Source organism: Heloderma suspectum, chromosome 12 (assembly GCF_057233095.1).
Source record: "Heloderma suspectum isolate Gila_16-S chromosome 12, 16-S_ref, whole genome shotgun sequence".
Classification (NCBI taxonomy): Eukaryota; Metazoa; Chordata; class Lepidosauria; order Squamata; family Helodermatidae; genus Heloderma; species Heloderma suspectum.
Genome location: NC_139469.1, coordinates 31,834,681 through 31,854,985, shown reverse-complemented (window position 1 = coordinate 31,854,985; position 20,305 = coordinate 31,834,681). Strand labels below are relative to the sequence as shown.

Here is a 20,305-nt window from a genome sequence, read left to right as displayed (position 1 = left end):
AAAGGACCACAGGAATTGCTGCTCATCAACAATTAGAGGCAGGCACAGAGCTCACCTCGCCACAACCGTCGCACTAGGGTGACATGCACTGCCTTTCTATTGAAATGATCATAATGATTTCTAAATTTGCATCTATACATATACATTAGCATATGCAAATCCACTTTTCCCCTCTTTTTCGGTGATGCATTCCTCCTTTCTGGCAATTCATAAGTGGCCACGCACTGCCCAGTGCCCCCCTTGCCTTTTCTGCCCCCTTCCCTAAGTCCCTGCAGTTTCCATTTCACTTGTTCTTGCCCCTTGCTTCCTCCTGCAAGCCTAGGCCCCATAGTTGTTTCTCCCCTTAAACCAAGAGTGGGCAGCCTGTTTTCAGCCTAATTTCAAAAGCCCTCCACAAGCCATCAGACCCCTGGCAAGTGTGATCTGTCTCTTCTTCAGCAGCTGCTGGGTGGAGAGGGGGGGCAAAGGAGGATGGCAGAAAGAGAGGGGGTGGGAGAGTGGCAGAAAGAGAGAGAGAAAGAGAGGGTAGGGGAAAGAGAGAGAGTGGGAGTGTGGCAGAAAGACAGACAGAGAGAGGGGGAGGGTGGCAGAAAGAGAGAGAGAAAGAGAGGGTGGGGGAAAGAGAGAGAGTAGCAGAGTGGCAGAAAGAGAGAGAGAAAGAGAGGGTGAGGGAAAGAGAGAGAGTGGGAGGGTGGAAGAAAGACAGAGAGAGAGGGTGGCAGAAAGACAGAGTGGGAGGGTGGGGGAAGAGAGAGAGAAAGAGAGGGTGGGGAAAGAGAGAGAGAGAGGCAGAGTGGCAGAAAGAGAGAGAAAGAGAGGCTGGGGGAGAGTGGGAGAAAGACAGAGAGAGGGGGTGGCAGAAAGAGAGAGAGGAAGAGAGGGTGGGAAAAGAGAGAGAGAGAGAGTGGCAGACAGGGAGGGAGGGAGGGAGGGAGGGAGAGAGGAAGAGGGCATCTGGCCCCACCCACCACTGGCTTCAGCCCTGCCCACTTCTGGCATGCGAGTTACCCCCAATAGTGACAGAAAAATGGTTTCTCTTCCTTAGATCTTACATATTTCATATATCCTTTTCTAAACATGTGTCCTTCCTAATATATTTTGTAATGATGTGGTTGTCATTTTAAAATGCACCCTACGTGTCACTGTCAGTATTGCTGGGCAAGGGGTTCCCGTAGCCCTGATGAACGGATGTCTAGAGCCCAGCGGATATGAGACTGTGACACCAAAGCTCAGGCCACGAAGTTGCTTGGCAAAATCGGTCCATTGAGCTGGCTTGTCAATCCCAGGAATTAAAATCATGCTAATTGGTATGAGGTGAGGATTGTGATGGGTGCATTGGCTGGTGAGGTCACAAAGGCCTCAATACTCAGCCAGTTCTTCTTGAGGCGTCTTCCTTCTTCGCAATTTCTGGGGAGAACAGGAATTGGAGGGGAGGAGAATTTGTCTCAACTGGTAGCTCATAGACCCTTCCCCAAACCTGCTGCTTTCCAGTTGTGTTGTGTTACAACTTCCATCATCCCCAACCAGCATGGCCATTGCCCAAGCTGGGGTGATGGGGATTGTAGTCCAATAGATCAAAGAGAGGGCACCAGGTTAGGGAAAGCTGTCCTAGAGGGGCCAAAGTTACCTTACCCATCATCTCAATTTTCCGACAGTCCCTCACCCGCCCCCTGAGTCAGTGAAACATCTCAGTAGGAGACACAAATAATTCCATCACTGTTTTATTCTTAAGCACTCTCACCCTTAAACATGTGGGGGATGTTACATCAGTTGATTCTTGTCCCACATCAGACCGGTCCCTAGAGAGCAGCCTAAAGCAGGGCTTCCCAAAATGGCTCCACACAATCCCATTACACACTTCTTCAAGGGAAAAATCCTATAAGGGCAACTATCTGCCTTCCCGTAGCACCTGCAAGACACACACCCAGATTTTCCACAGGCAATTCTGGGAAGGAAAGGGTTAAACAGGACTCTGTTTGGGATGCTTTAACTCAGGGGTAGGCAACCTGGTGCTCTCCAGATGTTTTAAATGAAGATTCCCATAATCCCCTGACCATTGGCCACCCTAGCTGGGGCTGAGAGGAGTTGTAGTCCGAAACATCTGGAGGGTGCCAGGTTGCCTGCCCCTGCTTTGAGTACCAGAGATCACGTCTGGGGTATGCTCATCACAGTACTTAGCAGAAGCTGCATGCCAAATAACACTTAGTCATGAGTAACCCTACCCACTTTCCCATGGATGCCACACAGGCAAGCAGCTCTGTGGCTGCAGCTTGCAGACTGGCAAACCCTGGAAGAACGCACGGGGGGGCACCTTATCCTGCTGTCTCCCTGGACAGGAGCCGCTCATTCAACGGCCGGCTTAATGAGGTGGCCGTTGAAAGTGATGTACACGTCCGCCTCCTCGCTGTAGATGGCGTTCTCCCTCTCCCGCTTGAACATCCGCACCCAGACCTCATCCCCTTCCTGGAGGTCAAGCATGAGGCTTTGGCTCTGCATGATGCTCCGCTCGCTGGGCTGGGAGTAGAGGATGGCGACCTCGCTGTCGTTCTTCATGATGTGGAGGTAGGTCTCCTTGTAGTTCCAGGTGTGCACGTTGAGGTTGAAGAAATAGATCCCGGGCACGTAGCAGAAGAACTTCCCCGTAAACATGTTGAAGTGCTTGTGCAGGTTGACGAACTCGGTGTCGAAAGTGACGTGCTGGTAGTAATCGGAGCTGTGGAGCGGTTTGCTTCGGCCTATCGAAAAGGCAACGTGATGTTGCTTGCAGGAGTTGCCCGGGAGGCCGGCTTGGCCCTTTTGGCCTTTCCGGCCATGATAGCCGCGTAGGCCTGGCTCACCGGCTTTCCCTTCGGGGCCAGACATTCCTCTACCCCCCATTTCACCTTTTTCTCCTAAGGGCGCAAGGAGAAGCCAGGTTACTGGGAGGGAGGGGAGGGGTGTCTGGAGTGGAGCAAAACCTACATATTTTGCCTTTGGGACACTTTTCAGTGCTAGGACTCAACTTTGGGATGTGTGAAGTGGTCAAAAGGAAGATGGTGCCTCTGGGAGTGTGCAGAGTGCCTCAATAAACCTGCCCATTTCTTGGCAATGCCATCAGAAGCCCTCCTCCAGGCGCCCCCACTTTTGGAGGTTAGGCAAGTGACAAACGGAGGAAGGGCCTTTTTGGTAGTGGTGCCCTGTTTCTGCCATACCAGAGATACCTCTTTAGCACCATCTTCCCTCTCTTTTAGGCAACAAATTAAAATGGTTTACTTGATGGAGGCTTTGGTGAGCCACTATGAAAAAGCCTTTACTGTCCAACAGCAGCAGCAGCAAGGAGGCCAAAGGAACAGTTGCGCCCACACCTTGGAGGGGACGGGGCTTTGGGTGGGGCTCATCAGAAGCCCCGAGGGCTGGAAGAGGGGGTCCCACAGGGTCACGGTTCCCCATCCCCAATTTAAATAAACAAATACAATTTATGCCACTGTTGAGGGAAAAGGTAACCAGCTTATATTTCTCTCTCACATACTGGTCTTTTTACATCTATGTGCACCGGCCCGGGCAGGACCAGAGAGCAGAGAGGTCTGTTCCAACTCTTTCTTAGGGCCAAACGACAGATTATGTTTAATGCATAGCATGTATCTCTGTCTCCCTTTTTTACTTTTATTAATTCCAGGCATGTGGAGGGGGTTGATCCGTACCAGGAACACAGTGTGTGGGAAGGGGAGATTTATCTCTTCCCCCTCCAGCCCATTCAGAACCAAAATACACACACACACACACACACACACACACACACTTGGTACAATGGGAACTTTTTTTTTCCTAAGCATTCTAACTGTGCTGGGGGAGTGGGCAATCTTGGACCCATTCAGTGGGGGAGCGGGGAGAGAGAAATTGGAAAAACAAGATACAGATCTGCATACTCTGTACTAGGGATGTTGGAGAATTTCCGCAACGGAACCAAATGAGTTCCGATTTTAATGAATCTGACTGTGTAGATTCCACAGCAGACTGACTTTTCCCTTTGGGGGCAGATTCTGCCCATTTGCAGACCATTTTTCTAACTTTCCTGATTTTGCACAAATTTCATTGTTGAAAAATACGTAATTTTTTTTTAAAAAATGGTCCACAATGTGCATTCCCCCATAAGCTAAAGTATGAACATGCACATTTAGGGGGAATTTGCGCATTTGGGAGGGGAATTTGTGCATTTTCACATGTGCGCATTTGCGCAAATTCAGCAACTAAAAAAAATCTGATTCTGTCGATGGGTGGACTGCGGAATGAAAGGCACAGACGGAATGGATTTTACACAATCCATACATCCCTACTCTGTACTGATTGATCATTTAATTTAGCCCTTTATTCAGAAGGGAGAGAAGAGAAGAGAAGAGAAGAGAAGAGAAGAGAAGAGAAGAGAAGAGAAGAGAAGAGAAGAGAAGAGAACAACATGTGGGACAGAGTCTCCACTATTGGAAATGGCAGAGGTTGTTTTGAACTATCAAGAGCTTTATAGAGAGCTTTTCTACATGAGGCTGTTAATCCCCTGTATCTGCTTTCAGTTTCATCACAGAATTGAAATCTGAGCTCTACATAAAGAGCTTTTCCTTTCCTACTTTTCCACTACATAACTTCTAGGTGGCGCTGTGCTATAGTGGAATATCACAATTACACAAGCAAGAAAATACCTTTTCTTTCACTTTCAGAAATAATACCCCATTTTTCCTGCTCTAAAGAAAACAGGAAAGTGCTCTTAACAAATAGAAGCAAAACTGAAGGATCATAATGTCGTCTAAAGAACCCATAAACAACAGTGAGCATGCAATAAATGCCTCGTGTAGCAAAGCTCAGAGTGACATGAGAAGGAGAGGGAGAAACTCAGGTACCAGCTCACAGGTGATTACAATCTAAATGGAGAGACAGGAGAAGTGGGGGAGCGAGGCCAGTTAGAGATGTATGTGAACCAGTACAGTTACACCTACGTAGGGTTTGGTGCAGGTCAGAACTAGGGAGTTAAGCCACAGGCAGAGACAGCTGAATCTTGTTCACATGGGCATGTCCATCACTTGATTACTCAACATTTAATACAGGGGTGGGGAACTGTTCCAGCCCTGGGAGTTGGATTGACTCCCAGGACACCCACTGGGGGCCAGACAGCAGAAAAGGGCACAGGTATGAACAAGATGACCCCCCACACACACACATACACACACACATACAGATAATCATTCCATACCAGTAGGGATGCTGGAGAAATTCAAGATGGACTAAAATGTGTTTGGATTTCTAAGAATACGACCTGTGGAATCCACTGCACTGCAAACTGTCCACCCCACCCCAGGCCGTGTAGAGCCCATGGACTTTAAGCCTGTCCCCTGACATCATGTGAGCAGGGTTTCTCTTGCCAGCATTAGCCTTCTCTACCATTGATGTTGGGAAGGGTGCATGCCCGACCCTGGAAGCTTCACAGGCTAAATATGGGACCCTAGCAGGCCAGAGCAGACCCATGGCCTGGAGGTTCCCCAGGCTGATGTAATGGTCTGCTGGTGAATGTGTGACCTTACATATGATGTGACATTGGGTGGTATGTAGCAATGTCCAGATTTTGTGAAATCCGGCTCGTGTGTGTTGCGTGGATTGTGCGGTGTCATTTGTTCCGGCGTCCGGTCACAGACAGATTCAATTTTTTCTCCCGTTATGCAGAAATATACGCAAATAATTCCATAAGAGGTTTTGCAACCATTTACGTAATTTATGTTAGTACGTAACATTTAGCATATTGTCCCCCATTCCATTCAACTTTTCCCTGCGTATCTTTACCAGTCTCAGCAGAAACCTGCGTATTTTCCTACAAATAAATTTGCGTAAATTTTGGGAAAGTAAAAAAAAAGAAAAAGAGAGAGAGCCGAAAGTCCATGGGCTCCGCACGGCCTGGGGGGTGGGGGCAGTTTGCAGTGCAGTGGATTCCACAGGTCAGATTCTTAGAAATCCAAATACATTTTAGTCCGTCTCGAATTTCTCCAGCATCCCTAGTGGTATGGAATGATTATCTGTATGTGCGTGTGTATGTGTGTGGGGGGGTCATCTCGTTCATACCTGTGCCCTTTTCCTCTAAATGCTGCACTCATCCAAGGATGAACATGCATGTCTGGGTACTGACCCTTGCAGGAAAGAAAGAGGACAGATTACCACTTACCTTTCAGGATTGTGATGTCAATGGTGGGCTGGACCTTGGGCATGGAGTAGATGGAGTCACTGCTCATCCGGGCATATCGGGATGTGGTGATGGAGCCTGCATGCTCGGCAGGTGCACAGCATCGCACACATGCCGAAACCCTCCGCCCCTCTCTCTTTGGGAAGGCTCTTTCACCAAGCAGGCTGCTGGCGTGCAGGGAAGATGCCAAGAGCAGCCAAAAGATGGCACCCATCTTTGACTAGAGAAGTAAAAAAAGAAAAAATGTTTTAAAGGAGGAGAAACTCACAAGCACCACCCCATTTAGCTTGCACTTCTACTGCAGTCTCCTGCTGAATTATAAGCATCAAGGTTATTTATTTATTTATTAAAGTTCTTAATCGCCCATCTGGGTGGTCACCCGGCCACTCTGGGCAATGTACAACAATTACAGCAATCAAAAACAGTAAAATTCAGCATTAAAACATCATGTTCTAAAAATACCCTAACCCACCCCAAATGCCTGCCTGAATAACCAAGTTTTCAATGCACCTAGGGAGGGAGTTCCACAGAGTGGGGGCCACCACAGAAAAGGCCCTCTCCCTCATCCCAGATTCCCCACCAGTCTAGCTGTCCTGGCTGATGGGACAGAGAGAAGGCCATCCGAGGCTGATCTTGTTGAGCGGCCTGTCTGGTGTTGCTGGAGGCGCTCCTTGAGATAGGCTGGGCCGGAACCATATAGTGTTTTAAAGGTCAAATCCAACACCTTGAATTTGGCCCGGAAAACAACTGGTAGCCACTGCAACTCCTTCAGCACCGGAGTGATGTTATCATGCCGGCGGCTGCCTTTAATCAGGCGATCTGCCACTTTCTGCAGTAATGTGACAGTAACGTGGCACCAGGGTCTCAAGCTAGGAACTCTGGCAGCCAGAGCCAGATGCATCGCTCTCACTGCCGCCATGGCAGCTTACTAGAAGACAGAGAGGCTCTCTGCTCCACTTCAGCACCACTGCCCCAGATGGCCAGGAAGTCGTGGTGCAGCTACCAGCTCAGGAGGGGTCAGGGGTCACTAGAAACCAATGGGGTTTCGCCAGACCCTATAAAGCAGATGGTTCTGGTTCTGGTGGCAGGATAGCATTCTCCACCCTACCTGAGGGCAGCCCGACTGTGCTCGTAGAATGCAAAATACGTTACCGGCACAAAAGATGCAGTGGCAGAACATCCCCGATAGGCCCGTGGAAGACCACGCTGGAGTATCTGCTCCGCTGGCGGAACAATGAAAAGAAGGCAGAGTTCAGGGTGGGATAGCGGAGCGTGTTTAGGTCATATTATTATTATATAGTCTCCCAGACCATGTCCTCACCCTCCTTGAGGGCACAACTCTAGCTAGCTCCAGAGATGGTGTAAAGAAATCCCCTCCTGTTGACTTCAATGCAAGGGAAATGTTAAAAAGCAACAAAATCCACCCACTTCATGACCACCTCAGAGCATAGGATCCAGAGTGGCCATGTGGTCTGTTTTACAGAGGACTGTCCTCTATTCTGAAGGCATCCCCTGTTTTAAGGGCTGTCGAGTCCAAGTCAGTTTTAAGTTCAAAAACCGTTGGAAGAACTGGGCCCTGAAGTTGCCCGTCCACAGTACCTGGACAGTAGACAGAGCAGGTAGGCACAAAGGTCACCTGGTCACAGTCTTTTCCACCATCGTGAGATGTATGGTATTTCTATTCAAATTATAATAATCTTTCTCAATTTGCATCTATACGTATAAGTTAGCATGTGCACATCTTATAATCTATGGCACTATTTGTCCTGTTTTTTGGCAATTGACAAGTGGCCTCCCTCCCTAATCGTGGGACACCATTACAAGGGAGGCCCTAACGTGCAGGAAAAGGCTTTCTCTGGTGGTCCCCCTCCCCTCCAAACTGTGGAATGCTTCAAACTTCAAGAATTATCCTGCCCCGTACTCATTTAGGTTTCAGAAAGGGTATGAAGATGCATCTCTTCAATTTAGCTATTTAAATTATGTAATTGTTTTAATATTTTAACAGCATTGTGTTTTATGGTTTTAAATTGTTCTGCACCACCTTGATGGATTTTTAGCCCCAACCCCACAACGATATATACATGTTAATATATGAATATGAAATATAAAAATAAATAAATAGAGAGATCTTTGCAAATTCTGAGACTAACTAATCTGATTCACATTTCCTGCAGTTCAGAACCTAATTATCCACTGGCTTTTGCATTTCCCAAACATTCCAACACAGTTCTTGGCTCAGTTTTAAAATACATTTGGCACTGCATATTTTGAGAGACAATGCATTGAGAAACACATATTTAAATGCAGATGTTCGTGTGGATCAAAAAAAAATTCCACAGATTAATGCAGAAACAGCTCAGAAATGTTTTATGGGTGAAAACGTGTGGAAGTCACATGGACTGGAAAGAGACTGATTGGCTGATCCCTCGTCATGAGTACAGAAGAGAGTCCTTCATTTCATCTACGAAATGCGGGGGGGGGATAAGTCAATTTGGACTGAATTGGATTGGGACAAATGGAGTTTGGGCTCAGTTACGTGGGCATTCGGGATGTTCTGATCTAAGCCATATTTCTTCAATCGTTTTCTCCAACAACCCGCCAGACCCTTGTTCTACTGAAGACTCTTAAAGCGAGCCTCTCCTCGCTTTGGCTCCCTACGCAGCCGAAGAAGAACTGATGCTCTGTAGGCCCAGAGAAAATGCATCAAATCTATTATAAACTCCTTTGCTGGGGAATCATTCATCCTGCTGTCTGATATTTATCGGCTGTAGCCACCAGTACATAAAATCCTGCACGTGTACAGGCCTGCAGAGCCTGGAAACAGTAAAAGCCAATCAAATCCCTATGTATGCACCCGTCATGGGGTAAAGAAAGGAAGTGGAGTGGGGGTGGGGGGTCAGGGGCTCTTATCTGAGAGAGATATTGTGGCTTATGAGGGTTGCTATGGAAAAGAAAGACACCCTGTTAGGAAAATGGGAGGATTCCCCAAGTATCTCTGTCGGGATTGTTTCTCACACTCACACACACACACACATACACACACCCCAGCAGAAATGAAAGAGAGCCAGTGATAATGTTATGGGACATTAGCAGATACATACTAGAGACCTGGGAGGGGTGCATCCACAAGCGACCTACTGCTAGGTTGCTGTGTTTGGAGGTCGTTTGGGGCACATGGCATTATGGCCAGCCTGCAGCCAGCCCAGAGTTTCACGCAAAAAACCCACTTCTTCTGAGACTGCTTTTAGTCCTATTGTTTTCCTTAAATCGGCTTGTCGGCGGTTCTATTATGGTGTGCACCAACCCTCTGCATTTACTTCAGCATGATAGCCCTGCCCAGGGGTGTGTGCCTTTCACCTGGCTGTGTCCTCAGTGACCCGGTCAATGGGGCTTTTCCCCAATGTTTTCCCCACCTGTGTTTCCCCCATGTTTCCACCATTTCGCGGCTGGCCGTCAGAGTTCTGAGCTACCTCATGGCAGTTACTTCGCCTTTTGTTGTTGTTCATTCGTTCAGTCGTGTCCAACTCTTCATGACCCCATGGACCATAGCACGCCAGGCCTTCCTGTCCTGCGCTCTCTCCCGGAGTGTGCTCAAGTCCATATTCATTGCATCGGTGATGCTATCTAGCCATCTCATCCTCTGCCGTCCCCTTCTCCTTTTGCCTTCCATCTTTCCCAGCATCAGGGTCTTTTCCAGGGACATTTCTCTTCGCATTAGGTGGCCAAAATATTTGAGCTTCAGTTTCAGTATCTGTCCTTCCAAGGAGCACTCAGGGTTGATTTCCTTTAGGATGGACTGATTTGACCTCCTTGCAGTCCAGGGGACTCGTAAGAGTCTTCTCCAGCACTACAGTTCGAAAGCATCAATTCTTCGGCACTCAGCCTTCCTTATAATCCAGCTCTCACAGCCATACGTTGCTACTGGGAAAACCATAGCTTTGATTATATGAATCTTTGTCAGCAAGGCGATGACTCTGCTTCTTACTATGCTGTCTAGGTTTGCCATAGCTTTCCTCCCAAGGAGCAAGCGTCTTTTCATTTCATGGCTACAGTCACCGTCTGCGGTGATCTTGGAGCCCAAGAAAATAAAATCTGTCACTGCTTCCATTTCTTCCCCTTCCATATGCCAGGAAGTGATGGGGCCAGATGCCATGATCTTCGTTTCTTTAATGTTGAGTTTCAAACCAGCTTTTGCACTCTCCACTTTCACCCTCAATAAGAGGCTCTTCAGATCCTCTTCGCTTTCTGCCATTAGGGTGGTATCATCTGCGTATCTGAGGTTGTTGAGAATTCTCCTGGCAATCTTAATTCCGACCTGTGATTCATCCAACCCAGCATTTCTCATGATGTACTCTGCATATAAATTAAATAAGCATTGCGACAATATACAGCCTTGTCGTACTCCTTTCCCAATTTGGAACCAATCGGTTGTTCCATGTCTGGTTCTTACTGTTGCTTCTTGACCCTCGTACAGGTTTCTCAGGAGACAGGTAAGGTGGTCTGGTACTCCCATCACTTTCAGAATTTGCCACAGTTTGTTGTGATCCACACAATCAAAGGCTTTAGTGTAGTCAATGAAGCAGAAATAGACGTTTTTCTGGAATTCTCTTGCTTTCTCCATGATCCAGCGAATGTTGGCGATTTGATCTCTAGTTCCTCTGCCTCTTCGAAACCCCGCTTGTACTTCTGATAGTTCTTGGTTCACGTACTGCTGAAGCCTAGCTTGTAGGATTTTGAGCATCACCTTGCTGGCATGTGAAATGAGCGCAATGGTGCGGTAGTTTGAACACTCTTTGGCATTGCCCTTCTTTGGAATTGGAATGTAAACTGACCTTTTCCAGTCTTGTGGCCACTGTTGAGGGTTCCAAATTTGTTGGCATATTGAGTGCAGCACTTTAATAGCATCATCTTTGAGGATCTTAAATAGCTCAGCTGGAATACTGTCATCTCCGCTAGCTTTGTTATTAGTAATGCTTCCTAAGGCCCACTTGACTTCACTCTCTAGGATGTCCAGCTCAAGTTCAGTGACCGCACTATCATGGCTATCAGGGACATGAAGATCTTTCCTGTATAGTTCTTCTGTGTATTCTTTCCACCTCTTCTTAATCTCATCTGCTTCTGTTAGGTCCCTGCCTTCTTTGTCCTTTATCATGCCCGTCTTTGCACAAAACGTTCCCTTGAGATCTCCAATTTTCTTGAAGAAATCTCTAGTCTTTCCCATTCTGTTGTTTTCCTCGATTTCTTTGCATTGTTCATTTAAGAAGGCCTTCTTGTCTCTCCTTGCTATTCTCTGGAACTCTGCATTCAGTTGGACATATCTTCCCCTTTCTCTCTTGCTTTTCACTTCTCTTCTTTCCTCAGCTACTTGTAAAGCCTCCTCAGACAGCCACTTGGCTTTCTTGCATTTCTTTTTCTTTGGGATGGATTTAGTTGCTGCCTCCTGAACAATGCTTCGGACCTCCGTCCATAGTTCCTCAGGCACTCTGTCTATCAGGTCTAATCCCTTAAATCTATTCCTCACCTCCATTGTATATTCATAAGGGATATGATTTAGGTCATACCTGAATGGTTTAGTGGTTTTCCCTACATTCTTCAATTTAAGCCAAAATTTTGCAATAAGAAGCTCATGATCTGAGCCACAGTCAGCTCCAGGTCTTGTTTTTACTGACTGTATAGAGCTTCTCCATCTTTGGCTGCAAAGGACATAATCAATCTGATTTCGATACTGACCATCTGGTGATGTCCATGTGTAGAGTCGCCTCTTGTGCTGTTGGAAAAGAGTGTTTGCTATGATCAGCGTGTTCTCTTGGCAAAACTCTTATGAGCCTTTGTCCTGCTTCATTTTGTACACCAAGGCCATGCTTGCCTGTTATCCCGGTGATTTCTTGACTTCCTACTTTAGCATTCCAGTCCCCTATGATGAACAGGACATCTTTTTTTGGTGTTAGTTCTAGAAGGTGTTGTAGGTCTTCATAGAACCGATCAACCTCAGCTTCTTCGGCCTCAGTGGTTGGGGCATAGACTTGAATTACTGTGATGTTGAATGGTTTGCCTTGGATTCGTACTGAGATCATTCTATTGTTTTTAAGATTGTACCCCAGTACTGCTTTTCCCACCCTTTTGTTGACTATGACTGCTACTCCATTTCTTCTAAGAGATTCTTGCCCACAGTAGTAGATATAATGGTCACCTGAATTGAATTTGCCCATGCCTGTCCATTTTAGTTCGCTGATTCCCAAGATGTCGATGTTCAGTCTTGCCATCTCATGTTTGGCCACCTCCAGCTTACCTTGATTCATTGATCTGACATTCCAGGTTCCTAAACAATATTGTTCTTTACAGCATCTGGGTTTTTTTTCACCACCAGACGCATCCACAGCTGAGTGTTCTTTTGGCTTTGGCCCAGCCACTTCACTCTTTCTGGCACTACTTGGAAATTCCCTCTGCTCTTCCCCAGTAGTATATTGGACACCTTCCGACCTGAGGGGCTCATCTTCCGGCATCATATCTTTTAGCCTTGTGATACGTTCCATGGGGTTTTCTTGGCAAGAATATTGGAGTGGGTTGCCATTTCCTTCTCCAGTGGACCACATTTTGTCAGAACTCTCCGCCATGACCTGTCCATCTTGGGTGGCCCTGCATGGCATAGCTTATGGCTTCACTGAGTTATGCAAGCCCCTTCGCCACAAGGCAGTGATCCATGAAGGGGTTACTTCACCTTGCCAACCACTAAACTCTGGTGGCCATCCCCACAAAGTATAGGTGTGCTCCAGGCAGCCTCTAACTTCTTTTTTAAGTAAAGGGTTACAGCAAAATAGCACTTTACTGGGCCAGATAACAGTCCCAGAGGTATAGAATCACAGAATCATAGAATAGTAGGGTTGGAAGGGGCCTGCAAGGCCATCGAGTCCAACCCCCTGCTCAATGCAGGAATCCAAGTCAGAGCATCCCCAACAGATGGCTCTCCAGCCTCATCTTGAATGCCTCTCGGTGGGAGAGCCCACCACCTCCCTAGGTAATTGGGTCCATTGTCGCACTGCTCTAACTGTCAGGAAGTTTTTCCTGATGTTCAGCCGGAATCTGGCTTCCTGTCACTTGAGCCCATTATTCCATGTCCTGCACTCTGGGATGATCAAGAAGAGATCCTGGCCTTCCTCTCTGTGACAACCTTTCAAGTAGTTACTGCGGAATCTGCAGTTGCACATTTAAAAGCTATCGCTATCGCACGATAGTGAAATAGGGCATTTGTCCTATATCCCCTATCTCACTATAGCACTATCACAAAATAGCACTATAGCAAAATAGCACATTTGTTCAGGAGTAGCTGCTAATGCGGTACTGTAGTTTCAGAGGAAAATAAATTTTAAAAGATTGGGGGGAATTGGGCATAGCCTGGGGAGGCTGATGCTAACACACACTAGCCAGAGAAAGCAGAAAGGGCAGAATAAGGCGAGAGTGGGAGGGAATGGGAGGGAGGGAACAGGCTCTCTAGGTGATGACGCGGATGAGACTCCACCTGGTAACCACCCAAACAATTCGCGGTAAACTGCTGTGTGACCTGCCAAGAGCCCCAGGCCAGCTTTGGGATAATCTGGACTTTCAAGCCCCATGTGTCCCCAGATGGAGCAGATTGGACTCCAGTAAAAACTGCAGCAAAGCGGAGAGTGAACTAAACCCATTGCTGTGGAGATCCCGCCCTGCAGTCAAAGATTCGGCTGGTTAATTCAAATTATGCAACATTAGGGTCTCCCCTCTCATCCCCACCCCACCTTTGGCATTTTGGATTGCTGGCCCACAAAGTCCATAACGTATCTGCTCAGTTACTGCCAAAGGCACACCCTTCCCCAGTCCCTAGGCCCTGTGGGAGGTGTTACCTCAGTCTGCGTTTCTCCTTGGCCCATAACCTCTGGCATCCGAAGAACCAGGGAGATCCAGGTTCAAATCCCTACACAGGCATGAGGCTTGCTGGGTGACCACAGGCCAGAAAATGTACTGACGGGAACATCTTTTGCTCTGGCAAGAACAGAAAACCAAGTATGTTCATGATACCCAACTCTGTCTCTCCTTTCCACCGAAACCCAGGGAAACTGTTCAAGTTCTAAGGGTGCAATCCTATGCATGTTTAGACCAACAACAACAACAAAAACCCGTCCTACTACTCCCAGCATTCCCCAGCCACCATGACAGATTTGGCCATGGGGATGCAGGCCTTAGTTACACCCCATTTTGACTACTGTAACGCATCCTACATGGGGTTGCGGTTGAAAAGTATTTGGGAACTTCAGTCAGCCCAGAATGCCACAACAAGGCTATTGACCCAGACTCCTTTGTTACTCCCTTGTTTACTGGCTACCAGTCTGTTTTGGATACAACTGAAAGTGCTGGTTATGACCTATGAAGCCCTACACAATTTGAAAGACCATATTCTCCCATATCAGACTGCCCAGATTTTAGGAGAGGTTATTCTCTCCACCCCACCACTATCAGAGTTACATTTGATTGGAACCTGAGACAGGGCCTTCTCCATGGCTGCACCTTGGTTTATGAACTCCCTGCCAAGGGAGGCCATGCCAGCATCTTCTGCCAGCCGGCAAAGACATTTTCATTCAGACTTTTGACATCTCAGCTGACTGAAATTGGTTATAATCTGATGCGTGCTGTTATTTCTTTAAGAGCCCTGCTGGATCAGGCTAAGGTTCCATTTAGTCCAGCATTCTGTTCACACAGTGGCCAACTAGCTGTCTGCAGGAAGCCCCTCCAAGGAGGGCATGAGTGCAATAGCACCCTCCTGCTCGTGTTTCCCAGCAACTGGTGATGCCAGCTGAATTCAGAATCCCAGGCCAAATGTCAGGCCTGTCCCCTGATGCCATATTGAATCTCGGAGTCATTTTGGAGAGCCATGAAACGTCTTGCTGCTCTCTCAGGATTCTTCTATGCAAACTGTTCCTGGTGCTTTCAAACAAAAAACACTGCACGGTTATTCTGTCTTTTCTTCCTTATTTATTTATTGGCAATATTTTTATCCTGCTCCTTGGCCAAAAAAGCTCCCTGAGTTTGCAGCCTGCACACGATCAGTAAAAGGGGACCGTCTTCTCCAGGCTTACAATCTAAAATGACATGACACGCAAGGAAAAGGGATGGGAAGAGAAGAGGAAAAAATTAAGCTGTCTTTTGGCAGGGATGGTAGAAGGGGCCTCGCTTCTTCTCTCATCTTGCTCTGGTAAGAAAAAAAGACTGAAGAAGAAGTGGTGGGAAAACACGGGAGGGTTACAAATTGAAGACAATGTTGTCAGGACCCCCTGTAGAATCCCGTGAACAAGGCAGAGTGATTGCACAATAAAACACTCATCTGGAAAAACCCGGAACAACAGAGGCTTAATGCAGTGCGGGCAAACTCTCATCCTTCTCCTCAACTGTGGAAAAGGGCAGGGACTCCCTCCCCACAATAATGCCAGGTCTTGTGCTCAGTGTAATGTCAAAAGAACCTGTCCCCCTTCCCTTCCTCTGGACTCACGGCAAGAACACATTTTGGGTGGCTACCAAGGTGAGTCGAGACTTGTTGATCCCTGACCACTCTCTCTCAGCTTAGCCTACCTCACAGGGTTGTTGTGAGGATAAAATGGGGGCAAGAACCCTGAGCTCTGAGGAGGAAGGACGAGATAAAAATAAATAAACCATCATCATCCTTCGCATCTCAAGTTAAAAAGGATTTCAGGCAGCAGAGCTACAAAAGACCCCAGGGGAAGGGAAGCCACTACCAGCCACACTAGACAATACTGGGCTAGATCGGTGAATGGTCTGATTCAGTAAAAGGTAGCCTGTGGTGGTCATAATGCCCGCTTGATAAGGCCTTCATTCTCCTACCTCCTGATCTCTTTTCCTAGGCAGCTTTTCCTGGGCCCTGCTTCCCTTCCTGCCCACAGAACCCAGCGTATTCCCAGGCCCTGTGTAATGCTTTTCACAACCACACTGAGTTTCCTCATCCTGCCGACGAACTCGCCTGATCACCAACGTCCTGTGGCTGAACGTTTCCCACAGGGCATTTAGAACACTCTCGAGCATTCCATGACATCGCATCAGCTCAGCCAATGGCTACACAGAGCCTTTCAAATATCCTCCCCCTTGGTGGCCGTAAGGTAAGGAAATATGGTGGTCCACCAGATTGAGCAAACCAGAACCGTGGGCCTTTAAGGGCGCAATGCTAAGTAGATAGATGGCCACCTCCGTCCTTGGAGGCGACCACTTATCCAAAGCAAGGGAGGAGAGGCATGGGGGGGATCATTCCCTCCGCGCATCTCCTGCCTTGCTCTTTTTTGCTAGACAGCTGTTTTCAGCTGTCTAGCAGCGGGGGGGGGCAGTGACCAGGAGAGGAAGCTCCCAACCGGGAGAGAAACTGTGGGGCTTCTCCACGCTGCCTCAGAGGCAGCGTGGGTAAGAGGGGAAGTCAGATTTCTGGGAACCGACCTCAGAGCGGTTCCCGGAATAGAGCATATCCTATAGCTCTCTAGACAGTGTCTAGTGTCCATAGGATTGCTCCCTAAATTATTCATTTAAAACACAGACACACCACTGTGCTATTTGCTATGGAGATCTGCTGAAGGATGTGGTGAAGATTCAAATTTCTTCCAGCTAGGACCTTAAGTCTGAAGGAGGTTCTTTAGTTTTTTAATGATGCTTGATATTGTTTTGTTCCTAGGAAAGGCAAGCATTGTGTCTATTGAGAATTTGCAGCCCAAGGACATCACTGTATTTTCACACACATTCAAAACAAACATTATTTAGTACGGATAACATCTTCGTTTACTGGACTTCTCCGTGTCCACGGAAGTGAGGTGATGAGTTCAGTGTGAACTTTTCACAGAGCCATGTACAGAATCTAGTAGCATATGCATATTTACTTAGTACAGTAGTTGGCAATTATTATGTAGTTAGAGCTGGTTTACACAAATATAGTGAAGGTCAGTGTTTCTTGCTACTAATGCCAAGCAGATAATGCTCAGCAGTCATCCTGTACATGTCATACATTCCTTCTGATAAGACTGTTCTTCTCTGCTGTGAGAAACTCTCTTTTCTGCCAAGAAGTTAGGGCCCCTCTTTTTCTCCTTGGTGAAGAGAGGGACATATGTGTGTCTTCTGACAGTTTCTGGAACTTAGGAGAGACACCTATAAAATCCAGCCATACTAGCCTGCTCTTTGTTCTCACTTCGCAAGGAGGAAGGGTGCTGGCCCGTGTTGCCCTGTGGTCCTGATACCGTTGTGGCCCAGTCAAATTAGATTATTTTAGATTACCAAGAAGAAACAAAGGCACTTGTGTAAAAAGATGATAGTTTATTGACAGAAAATGGATGCAGAATATACATACAAAGGAGGTTCGCACCTCCCCTCAGGTGACAAAGAAGGCACCTTTGTCACAAACTGATCTGTCTATCTGAGTCCCCAAGACCGATGGGGAAGCCGTTCCAGGGGCCAAAATTTCTCCAAGTTGGTAACGTGTATTCCGCCTTGAAGCGAGACCAAAGACTAAGCCTGTGCATTTGGGTTTTACAGACATCTCGTTCTAAGCTCAGTGGCTGGCAGGCTACCTCTTCCCCCTCTCAGAAGAAGCGGCGGGGCTCCCTCCCAAAGGTGCTCAAAGCATTTTAGCCTGGGAAACACATTGCCTCTTCTGAGCCTAAAGGGAGAGGCCTCAGCATTCTAGCTCCTCTATGAGAATTGAGGCAAAACACCCTTATCTTGTTCATTGGCCAAAGGCCTAGAAGTGTCCAAACGTTGGCATAACCTAGCTGGCATAAACAGCTTCAAGGCAGGCTGTGAATCACCAGCCTGTGTGAAAGGGCTTCTCAATTAACTATTAAGCTGCAGGTCAAGCCAAATCACACAGTTCTACCACCAGCATATAAGAACTCTGTGAAGATCCCTTTTTTGCTTATTAACCAACTTGCTACACCGCCTGCCCAGAGACCCAAGGCCCTTGGAATGACACCCAGGGCTACTTCACACGGAGCTTTTATCCTGCTATTAAGATTGCTCACTCACGGAAGTTTACAGGCTCTTTAGATGACGCCGTGAACCTCCAGGGTGTCTCCTGCACTAAATGCCATCCGTTCCATTTTAAAGTAGATTGCAGATAATGAGCTATCAAATTACCCCATTGTGTTCCGCTTGAGTTCCCTCCGTGAAAAGAGGAAAAGCAGCAAAAAGAGGAGCTGGACCAATGAAACACATGGAAGACTCAGATATGGGGGAGAAGGAGGGGGAAAGGGGGGGCGGGAAAAGGAAGCGGGTGAAAAAGGGAGTCGTCGTGATCCTGCATTTAAAACAGGAGCAGAAAGCCCCATTTTAAATGCAGGATTTTAGGCTGGTGTAGAGATGCTCCCACTGGCATCCAGAGAACCAATACATCTGCAATTGAGGGGATTGTGATCTGCCAATGAGGGCTGCATGTAAGCTTTCCTTTGCATTCCTTGTTTATATTCTGCATCATCTTACAACTGTGTATTCGATAAACTGTCTGTCATCCTTTAACACAAGTGGTCTTGTTTCATTTTGGTAACCAAAGAATCTGCTTTGATTGGGCCCTGAGTGGACCAGGTCTCCAAAGTATATGCAAACACAAATCCTTTAGAAGTGGCAAGAAGCATTTTCACCCCCTCTGATCTCCCCACATACTGTGTGTGTTTTCACTTCAGCAACATAGCCAATGATGCTTCGAATCAAAGCTTGACTGTCCATGCAGTTTTATAATAAGGTATCCAGAGAAACCAGGGGGGAAAATCCATTGAAATTTTGAGTGTAAGTCCTTGGTTGCAATGTAAGGAGGCCAGGTGTCCTACTTTACAGAGGAGAGTCTTCTATTTGATGGTCTGTCAGGATACAGTCCTCTCCTTGAAGGCATCCTCTATCTGATGGGCTATCCAGTCCAAGACAGGTTTAAAGATAAGGAATCGTACAAAAGGAGATCCCAGGGGCCTTGCAGTTGACCATCAACCAACTGTTAGTATATGGACATCAGACTGAGCAGGTATACAAGTTACCTGGTCACAGCCTTCCCAACTATGGTGAGGTATTGTTTTTCTATTTATTGTCATTATTTCTGAATATGCATATATACGTATAAATAAGCATACGCAATTTTTGTGCAATTCTGTCTCCTCATTTGCCCTGTTTTCTAGCAGTGTGTCACTCACTGGCCACCCTTTTCCATTGTCACCCCTACCATGAACTTCACAAGGTGGTCATAGGCAATCTGCTCTCTTTCAGCCTCAGTTCCCCTATTTGAAATAGGGGGATAAAAAGAATACCCCATGTACCCTCCAACATTTCACAGATCAAAGCAGGGGCACATTTGTAACAGCCCAGTTGTCATGCCAGTGATCACTACCTGACCATCCCACTGTTAAGACGCTGCTTCACCTTCTGAACACTGTCTTCACTTACTTTGCAATAGGGCTGTTGATGTTGTTCAGTCGTTCAGTCGTGTCCGACTCTTCGTGACCCCATGGACCATAGCACGCCAGGCCTTCCTGTCCTGCACTCTCTCCCGGAGAGTGCTCAAGTCCATATTCATTGCATCGGTGATGCTATCTAGCCATCTCATCCTCTGCCATCCCCTTCTCCTTTTGCCTTCCATCTTTCCCAGCATCAGGGTCTTTTCCAGGGACTTTTCTCTTCGCATTAGGTGGCCAAAATATTTCAGCTTCAGTTTCAGTATCTGTCCTTCCAGTGAGCAGTCAGGGTTGATTTCCTTTAGGATGGACTGATTTGACCTCCTTGCAGTCCAGGGGACTCGTAAGAGTCTTCTCCAGCACCACAGTTTGAAAGCATCAATTCTTCAGCGCTCAGCCTTCCTTATAGTCCAGCTCTCACAGCCATACGTTGCTACTGGGAAAACCATAGCTTTGATTATATGAATCTTTGTCAGCAAGGTGATGTCTCTGCTTCTTACTATGCTGTCTAGGTTTGCCATAGCTTTCCTCCCAAGGAGCAAGCGTCTTTTAATTTCATGGCTACAGTCACCATCTGCGGTGATCTTGGAGCCCAAGAAAATAAAATCTGTCACTGCTTCCATTTCTTCCCCTTCCATATGCCAGGAAGTGATGGGGCCAGATG

General features: G+C 47.2%; 1 protein-coding gene across 4 annotated transcripts in view; it reads right to left on the bottom strand.

Annotated features, from left to right (window-relative positions):
• Positions 1-1,693: 1,693 nt before the first annotated feature.
• C1QTNF8 (C1q and TNF related 8) overlaps positions 1,694-20,305 on the bottom strand; it is a 36,365-nt gene continuing 17,753 nt past the window's right edge. For 2 of the 4 annotated variants that reach the window (XM_084818929.1, XM_084818927.1), the window contains exons 2-3: positions 6,179-6,416; positions 1,706-2,891 (exon numbers count right to left, since the gene is read on the bottom strand). In XM_084818929.1, the coding sequence (XP_084675055.1) occupies positions 2,344-2,891; positions 6,179-6,410 (780 nt within the window). In that variant the 5' untranslated portion in view covers positions 6,411-6,416 and the 3' untranslated portion in view covers positions 1,706-2,343. Of the gene's footprint in view, positions 2,892-6,178; positions 6,417-7,348; positions 7,420-20,305 lie in introns of all 4 variants that reach the window. The other 2 variants (XM_084818926.1, XM_084818925.1) reach the window with 2 other exon arrangements.